Consider the following 10,144-nt stretch of genomic DNA (forward strand, 5'->3'; position numbering starts at 1 on the left):
AATTTATAACATCTTATATTAATATGTTGTTTGATACATAATTCACTCCTAAACTTGCACCAAATTTGCAGTTACACTCTTAAACTTTGCGAGTAAATTGACACACTCTTGTACTTTTCCGGGAGTACTTTAGTTAAGATAAAAATAAAAAGAGCGAACCTGTTAAACCAACTGCTTAATTAAGGCATATATAACAATGGTTCGAAACATTCACATATCATAGTTTAACATCCCAGTCGGAGCCACCCAAGCAATTTTCTGAGGGATATCCTTCTCTTAATCCTACTCTTATTAGTAATAGTACTTTGTTCTGTCTTTTTTGTCGAAGGTATTTCATTAGTCAAGCCTTTTTCCTGCAAACAGTAAATTCATTATCATATCATATTAGTAAGTTTGAAATTTTAACTTGGAAATAGAGTGAAAATTATCGCAATAATCAGTAAAACTACAATGACAGTATAAATATTGTGTACATTGTTAATGTATATATAATGTAAATCCTTCTAATAATATGATAAAGTTAGAAAACTAACTTGTATACGCAATCTTTTTAGTTTATCTCTCGTGGAAGCAGAGGCGGATTTAGGATTTGATGCTTGTGGGTTCCAACTCATATCAAATTAAAAAATATAAGGAGAATGGTTATGCTTGTGGGTTCCCAAGTCGTATTTGATATATATTTACTGAATTTTTCAATATAAATACAGGATCCGAACAAATACATGAGGGTTCCTGGGAACCCCCATATACTAAGCTAAATCCGCCCCTGCGTGGAAGTCCTATTAAACAGGATAAATTAAATCTGATATATTCTATAAGACAATAAATACTCCTTCCTGTTGGTACCAAGGGTATGACTTTTCAACTGTGAACTCACTAGTTAGTAGTAGTACTCTCTCTGTTTCAATATGTGTTTTTCAATTTTTTTTTTTTTTTTTTTAAAGTAACTCTTTTAACTCCAACATCCCACAAAATATGTTTAAGATCACAAGATTCAAGTGCAGTTTGGTGCATTACACATCTGTAGTTGAAGACCACGACATTTAAGTCTTCCTTACTTAACTATGTGTCTAGTCAAACTAAGACACAAAATGAAATTGAGGGAGTAATTAGTGACTACTATAGTATTAACAATCTTCAGGAAGTGACATTTTGTAAATAAAATCCAAAAAGAAGTTATTTTATACACATGCATAACAAGCGTACATATATTATTCCATGAAACATCATGAAACGTGGTCTTTATTATTACCTCGACTACAAGATGATCAGGGCCTTTCCTATCCTGGAGATTTGATTTTTCGTCCTGGGCTTGGCCTACTGTAATTGAAACATGCCCTGATGATGAGCTCGACCTTGACGTGTTTCCTTCATCCATATCTAGGCTTATCTGGCTTAACTATATATGCAACACAAACCAAGAAAAGTTACCAACATCACAACATCCATATCTAGGCTTTTCAAGAGTTTTAACTTTTGTACAAGTTACATAACAAAAATAACTACTACAAATTATTGTTCATAACTAGTACTAGTAAACTTAATAACCAGCCGGCGGTAGACTGTAACGAGACCAGGAGAATTAAAGCAATGATAACGAAGAAGAAGACACAATTTTACGTGGAAACCCTCAAGGGGAAGAAAACCACACTCGTCACCAACTCTTATTTCTCAATGAATTATTCAAAAAACCATGAATAAATAGGATGTGAAAGACTCTAAACCCAGTCGAAATCGGATACATGTCCCCCAAGCTGTATTTTCCAAGTTGGAAACGGACCACTTGCTTCGTCCATTGCAGGGGGGCTGCAGCCCCGCGCAGCCCCCGCAGTCGATCAGGCCAACAAACTTAACAGTAGACAACTTGCTATAATATACTTAACACTAACAATGTAATTTATGCTGATATTGTATATATATAAGTTAAGTAGGAATAATTATTTCTGAAACCTGCAAAACTCGAGTCTCAAGTAGCGCTAGTCGCTCCATGAGTGTGCCTTTGTGATGAACTTCTTCAAGAGCAGAGGACAGAGTTAGATTAGTCTTGGACTCATCCTCCTCTCCTTCCTCTTTCTTCAAGGCAGTATCTCTTCCTGAAAGCCCATGTTTCTCTTCCAGAAGCTGCACCTGCATCACCATTTATTATTTTCCAGTTAGAAATAGTAAATAGTTGAAAAACAGCTTAGACAAAGCCAAGAATCCTAGCAAGAGGATTAAAAAAAATGCAAAAGTGCTATATACGTATATGTACACATCTGTTAAGGGATTCAATGGTTAATATATGCACAAAAAACATTGTTTTTATCCTACTTGTTGCACGGTATAATTTCCACCAGAGGGGATTCAATCGAACTCCCTGCATTACCTTTAGCTCCGCCACTGCTTTCCTTTAGGGGCAGTGGCGAAACCAAAATTGTGACCATGTGAGTGCTGATCAGTTGAGAGGGTGGATTCTACGATATATTTAGCTTTATAAATACCTTTTTTACACATATATAAGTATATAGAATCCGACAATGAACTAAGAGGTTCTGCTAAATGACTTACTAGGCGATCAAGGCGATCTAACCGTGGAAGAGCAGGCAAGGAAGAAGCCAAGTCTTGATTCTCTTGCTGGTTCATAATGTGGACACACAAGTAAGGGCCTTATTTTCTCTCTATAATATGTGCAATATATAAGGCATATTAGTGCAAATTTATCTGCTATGGTTGAATGTTCATCAAGAGAGAAAGATTGCAGAAGTGGACAAAGTGATTCTGAAATCTTACCAGTGCTAGCTTTCTAAGATGTTGAAATATCAGTAGTTGGTGATCTAATAGAAGCCCAATTAAACAATAGGGACGTGGGGTATTAAATGACAACGAACAAGCCATACCCTTTCGTCATCTTCATCATTTAATTTGCTCTTTATCTTATCGTGGGCTATGTATCTCATATCTATCTCAATGACCAGCTTGTTTCTCTCCCACCTCGCTGCGTGCACAAATTATCTTGACAAGTCAAAGTTCGCCTCATTATGTGACTAGTTATATGGTTATTGGCCCGTAAATAATTTTGAGACAGAATTATGCTTAACAAAGGCATGAAATGTGAGTTAATCGATTTGAAGTGTGATCCCACAACGTTAAGAGGAGTCATGTTTACATGTGTACACTAGGACAAGTTTTGAAGGAAAACACAAAACAGAACAAAAAGGAAAGGGTGCAGGACTGAGCGTCATAACAGTGGCGGAGCCAGGAATCTGACTAAGGGTGTTCAAATTTATAAAGTAATTTTTTTTTTTTTAGCGAGTGGGTGCACCAAAATTTTTAAATCAAAATAGATAATATTTAGCTTTGCCATTTCCTTCGTAACTAAAATTTGAAACGTATTTTTGAGTTTCACTGAAGTTTTAATTGAGTAAGGAAAATCACTCAAGGGAGTCAAATAAAGAAAATCATCGGGCACCAGTAAAAACAAAAGGTTGAAGGTAACAGAAGAGAATAAAAAAAGAGTTAGAGAAGAGCGAACCAGACAACCATCTTTGACGTCGTCCGATGAGTTTAGACGATGAGGTTTTACACAAACTTCTTGAGTACTTAAAAATAAAGTCAAATATACTTTGTTTTTCAATAAAAATAGTAAACTTATTTGGCTTCAGGTGTCAAAAACAACAATAATTTTAAAAATATATATTTTTGTAAATTTAAATAAATATTTTTATTAGATTTAAAATTTATATTGAATTGTAATTTTCATTGTCAAATTTTCTTATAAGGAAAAACATTAAAAAGATAGCAGTGAAACCTTCTTTCTGATTTAATATTTTAATGAAGAAAGTAAAAGAGAGATTGGGCCTACTGTTTAGCAACGTAAAAAGCAGTGCTTCTCCAAGGGGTTTTAGAACAAAACTATAACAAATGCTTCAGCAAGGGTTTGAACCCGTGGCGTGAGGCTCTCAATGAACACCCTTAACCACTGAGCTGCAGCATATAGTTGTTATAATGGTGTTCATTGTATATACATAACTTAAATTTACAATAGCTTCACCTATGCACCGGCTATAATTTTTCGGCGAAGGGTGGTAGCTCCGCCCCTGCGTCATAGTAGCGCCAAGTGCCTGGATATTGTTGGAATCTGAGGATGATTATTTTAGCAACAAAGTAACAAATTTATTTTAGATTTAGCACAGACCTAAAAGAACAATAAGGTAAACCAAATAGAGAGATGTAAAGGACGGGATGTGCAGATCTCAGGTGTTACGTATTACTTATGACTTAAAATGCAAGTGAAGAGGTGCTGACCTGAGCTTACTCTCAAATGGTGGCACAAGTTTGAGGTAGTCGTTGGTATCTGATATGTTGTCTCAGCTTACTCTCAGCTTGAGGATAGTCCCAGTCTAGTGATTCCCAAAATCCTTGTTCTTCCCCTACATAGATATATCTGAGAGCATATGGAATAAACAATGGTTCTCCAGCACGAAGAGGATGAAAAAATGGCAGTATTTGAAGCTTTGGAAACTTAAACTCTTATATGGATATCTAATTCAAGATTATCCAAAAGGGTTCAAGGTAAAGAGTTAAGGGAATCCACCCTAATCTAACACTAGCTAACCTAGCTAACCTAACTCCATACAAGGAGAACTTCTCTCAAAAGAGTTTCTTCAACATTCAATTCATCAAAAGTCCACTAATGAAATGACAAGTATAGTATTTATACTAACTAAGCTAAGAAGGCTACTAAAGCTATTACAATAATTCCCTTAATGAAATAAGGGCGTTGTTTGGTGGTCTTCACAATGGATGATAAAAGTCTAACCTTTTTGCATAACTAAACACCATTTGCATAACTAACTACCACCTTCCAAGCTATTTCCCATATCTTGATCACCTTCACATATGCGTCTTCAATGCCCTCCAAAGGCTCTATCTCTATCACCAATGAGTGTGTTATATGAAGATACACACTTAAGACCTCTTGAAGCATCTCAAATATGATGGATGTGCTCCATGGAACATCACTGGTTTGAGGACGAGCTCTACCAAGAATCCTAGCCCTCATAATCACCCTCGAGCCATTCCGTATCATATCATCCTTCCCTTCTTGAAAAGGATTCGTCCTCAAATCCGAACCTTGCAAAAACCAAGGAAAGATACACGGAAACATGGTCCTTAAGGCATGATGGTTAGTGTTAGAATAAACCAAATACTAGCATGCCAAGGATGCACAAACTTGTGATATGGACAAGTATCAATAACCACCATTAATAAAAATCCCATACATGAGTCATCAAGAAGTTGATTCCTCCAAAGTTCATGAAATAAGGATAAAGTAAAGGAACCAATGGATTCAAAATACAAAGCATGCAATACTACATTAGTTCTAGAAGACATGAAGCATATTTGATCCTCATTTCTCAAACAAGAACACCTCAAAGGTAGTTCCATAACTAAGTGACACAAGGCATTATTGAGGTCAAAAGGGAAAAACATTCACATAGCATGGTTAAGAACACAACCATCCACTCCGTAAGTACCCCTCTCAGCATAAGATGCACTCCCATCACAAACATGAGTGTCATCATATGCAAATAAATAGTAAAGAAAAGTGTCACACAAAACGACTTCATCGATGGTGTCTCCAAATGTAAACTCACTACTAGGTTTAAGAACAAGATCAAGCTTACTACTACAAGTTGGAAAACACAAAGAGGAATTGTCAATATGCAAGTGTCACTCTCTTTCCCACAACAATCGTCCTTAATGAACATCTTTATTTCCCACAGAGGAGGTTCCCATCATAAGGAGGAGGACCATTATCCATAGCAGGTTCCCATAGACTTTGTAGCCCCCAAATGTGGCTACACCTTCATCACCATGAAACATGTGACCATGCAACTCACTATCAATACTCTTATCATTATCAAGTAAAACATAACAAAGGGTTAAGAATCAAAGCATGTAATTTGACTCTCAAAAGGATCATTGTCATAACCCTCTACCTGGCACACAACACTATCATAACCTTGAGTCTCATCAAATATCAATAAAGTAAAATCAAGAGACTCATATTCATATGTATCACATTGGGTGGTTCGAAGTTGGAGAGACCAAATTGATAGGGCCAGACTTGGTCCAGCAAGCTATAGAGAAAGTCAAGCTTATACAGGATCGATTATTAACAGCTCAGAGCCGTCAGAAGTCCTATGCAGATAATCGTCAAAGGAACTTAGAGTTCCAAGCGAAAGATTAGGTATTCATGAAAGTGTCGCCAATGAAGGGCGTTATGAGATTTGACAAAAAGGGCAAGCTTAGCCCCCGGTACATTGGACCTAATGAGATTATACGCAAGGTAGGCCAGGTGGCTTACGAATTAGATCTACCTCCTGATTTGAAGTCAGTTCACCTAGTTTTTCATGTATCGATGCTTCGTAAGTGCATTGGAGATCCTTCCAGAATTGTACCAATAGATGAAATCGAAGTTACCAAACAATTGTCTTATGAAGAAGTCCATATTTCCATTCTAGATAGGCAAGTACAGAAACTCAGAACCAAAGATGTAGCTTCAGTTAAAGTTTTATGGAGAAATAAAAATAGAGAGGAAATGACTTGGGAAGCAGAAGAAGACATGAAGTTCAGGTAACCGCAATTATTTTCACCTTCAAAGGAGACTCAGGAAGAGACGCCATTGTCCTCAGGTATGTAGTGCTTTCCTTGATGTTTTCCTGGTTGTGTGTGGCCATGGTTATCGATGTTGTTGTTGTAGCCATGTGAGGCGATGTATTTTGGGTTTATGTTGCAAGATGGTAGTACCATATTATAGGGGAAACTCTGGAATTTTTTTTATAGAATCCCCAAGAACCTAACATTCGAGGACGAATGTTCCTAAGGGGGGAAGAATGTTACACCTCGGAAATTCCGGATTTGTTGCCTTGTGAATAGGCCAACGTGAGCTAAGGTGATTTATGAAATCCTTACAAGATTAAGGAAAGTATTAGATAGCTTAAAGTGCGTACCACAAGATTTAAAAGTTGTATGAATATGTGAAATTTAGTTTGTTGAAGGAAGTGAAATGTAAGTCGTGTTCGGAAAGGTTTTTGCTATAATTGAGATAATATTTATTTGGTAATGTCTTGAGGGGATGATATAGGGCCTATTGTATGGTTAATGAAGTGTTATGTAACTGACAAGAAGGTTCCACGAGGATTGGAAGTCAAACGAATCAACGAGAGAAAGTTTCGGATAACTGTGAGTTATACGACCACTTATACGGTCCGTATAACTTTATACGCTCGGTATAACTTTATACGGTCCGTATAAGGGGGGTCCTTATAACATGATCTTTACAGAAAGGGATATTTCCATGGTGGTGTTATACGGTCCACTTATACGAACCGTATAATATTATACGGACCGTATAATTGGTCCGTATAAGTCCATCAGGCAGCTTTTTAATTTTTTATATAAATAGATGACCCTTGCTCTTTTATTTCATTTTTCACATTTCCACAAGTATTGAGAGCTCAAAACCCTTCTCCAAGCATATTCCACTCCAACTCAAGAGAAAACAAAGATAAAAAGGCGAGAATCAAGGTACCCATGTGTTAGAAGTTTTGCTAGGGTTAGTAGACTTCAAGAATGACTTGAGTATTGAAGCTAGGGTTTTCACCCAAGGTGATATCTTGCTCCAAGGCCCATTCTTATGAGATAAAAGTTTAGTTTTCATGCTTATTTCATGTTATCATGAATGCTTGGTTGTTGAATAACTTGGGTAGAAGAAGAAAGTAGAAAATGAGGTCTAAATGTAGCTTTTATGATGTTTTTGAGTAGTAAGCTAACTTGAGTCATAATTCTTAGTATGATGTGGGTATAATCTTGTTATGAAAGGTAGTAATAGTGATGAGGAAGCATTGTATGAAAATGTTCCAAGAATGGGTGTTAAGTTGTTAGTATAGGTTGAGTATGAGAATGAATTTTGAAGACTTAATGGAATGCGATTACTTGATTATGATATTATGGATGTTTGGGAGTTGTTTTGTAATACGGTGGAAGTTGACGAAATAGGGAAAATGCTGTCCAATTTTCATTAGATCATGAATTATTCTAGTTTGAATTTAAAAGTATCATTAAGACTTAACCATGGTATGCATCCTTCTAAATGTAGATCGTTCAAACTTCGACGGTGAACGTTAAGTAGTTAAGAAGATGAAGAGGTATGTAAGGCTAACCCTTCTTTCATTAAGGCATGATTCCTTTGCTATATACCCTTTCATGAGTTCCATAATGTCTTCCAAATGACTCTATCTCTAAAATTACTAAAGCTCATGAACCTCGATATTTTCACGATGCTATTACCTCCCTCATATAATAGTTGACCCTCTAAGGATAGATGTAACGAAAACGATAATGGTAATTATGTTGATGATACTTATGGACTCTTATGTATACGTGTCTAAGTACGTATGAATATTATGTAACACCCAGCTCATATGGCCGGGTATGATGCTTATCGCGCGCACACCACTGTAGTTGGGTACGGATAACATTGAGCCTTGGTAGGGCCAGATACGTATGACACCGAGCCTTGACATAGCCGGATATGTGAAATACCGAACCTTCATGGTCGGGTATGATACTAATATATACATATACGAGTAAGCATTATAAATGGAAGTTTTCCATTAGAAAGAGGGTAAGTAAATATGACGAACGTCGCTAGAGGTATACCTAGCTCTTTTATTTCATGACTCTCCTATCTTATGTTATTTCATATGCTTCTATTATGCTATCGATTATGCTTTACATACTTAGTACATTATTCGTACTGACGTCCTTTTGTTTGTGAACGCTGCATCATGCCTGCAGGTGGACAGGGAGACAGGCTTGATCCATAGATTTCTTGTTCAGGGATTGCATAGAGGAGCTCTATTTCATCCGGAGCTGCAGCTGTTGGTATTATTATTTTGTGTACATACATATGGGCATGTCGGGGTCCTGTCCTGTCTATATAATGTTACATACTCTCTTTAGAGGCTCGTAGATAGTTGTGTACGTTTAGATGTCTTTTAGCCTTGTCGGCTTATATTTTATATATCATTTTGTTAGCCTCGTCGGCTTGTGTATATGGATATGGGCATAGTTGATGATGATGATATGAATGTGAATGTACGATAAGAGGTTCCCGAGTGGGTTAGCACCGGGTGGCCGTCATGGCCCTCCGGTTGGGTCGTGATATGTCCGAAGATCCATTCTGGAATCGTTGATTATATGAAACTGATATTTTGATGAACTCTTTTACTTGAGTGATTGTGAGAAGGCCGATGTCCGACGTTCAATTCCGGAATCATTGATTTGTCAAACTGATATTTGACAGACTCTTTTGAGTGATTGTGAGGAGGCCGATATCCGATGGTTATATTCGGGCATCGTTGTTGCATGTCCAATTCCAATGTTATCCCAAAATCGTTGTTAGTGTACGGGCTCCGCGGGTCCCCCACGGTGGTGCCGGTGAGACTCCCCGTGTGATCAATTAGCTAGGGCTCCGCGGATCCAATGTCTGTTGGGCAAAGATCCGGGACGGGTAGCACTTAGACTTCACGAGTCACGCTGGGTTGTGCTACTGAGAAGTAGATATTTTCGTCCGGAGTACCTATGTACACCTCATTTGCATGGCATGGCATCACATTCATACCATTATTGCACTGCATTGCATTATGACTTGAGTGAGATATTGTGATGACTGGATCGTGGTAACTGTGTTGTTATGATTAAAGTGTGATGATTCTATCGTGGTGATTGGTTCGAATCGGATGTACTCAGACTTATTATATTGGGGTTTAGATGCTTACATAGGTGATGACGGATACTTGGTTACGATTATATTATCTCATGCTTGGTTGGTTTATTTTTTTATCTGCCTTATTTTCTGAATTGTGTTAACTATGCTTAGTCGTTGATGATGCCTACCGATCTTGTTGTTTTTATCTTGACGACACTCATCGCATTCTTTTATGAATGCAGAGTACCAGGTCGGATCTACTTCTTTGACTCATGGCTGATCAACTCCTCAGCTTCTACTTGAGTTTTCCAGGGTGAACATGGCGTCCGCTGACCTCGAAGACTCTTGTACTGCTTATGTCTTACTTTTCGTTCAAGATATGATTTG

The 10,144-nt window shown here is 37.3% G+C and overlaps 1 protein-coding gene across 1 annotated transcript; it reads right to left on the bottom strand.

Annotated features, from left to right (window-relative positions):
* Positions 1 to 2,801, bottom strand: LOC132051075 (uncharacterized). Its single transcript, XM_059442371.1, has 4 exons — positions 2,548 to 2,801; positions 1,951 to 2,127; positions 1,253 to 1,399; positions 1 to 353 (listed from the first exon to the last, which is right to left on the bottom strand). The coding sequence occupies exons 1-4, from the start codon at positions 2,620 to 2,622 to the stop codon at positions 225 to 227; spliced, it is 528 nt and encodes a 175-aa protein (XP_059298354.1). The 5' UTR covers positions 2,623 to 2,801; the 3' UTR covers positions 1 to 224.
* Between the last annotated feature and the right edge of the window lie 7,343 nt (positions 2,802 to 10,144).

This window comes from Lycium ferocissimum, chromosome 3 (genome assembly GCF_029784015.1).
Source record: "Lycium ferocissimum isolate CSIRO_LF1 chromosome 3, AGI_CSIRO_Lferr_CH_V1, whole genome shotgun sequence".
In the NCBI taxonomy this organism is placed as follows: domain Eukaryota; kingdom Viridiplantae; phylum Streptophyta; class Magnoliopsida; order Solanales; family Solanaceae; genus Lycium; species Lycium ferocissimum.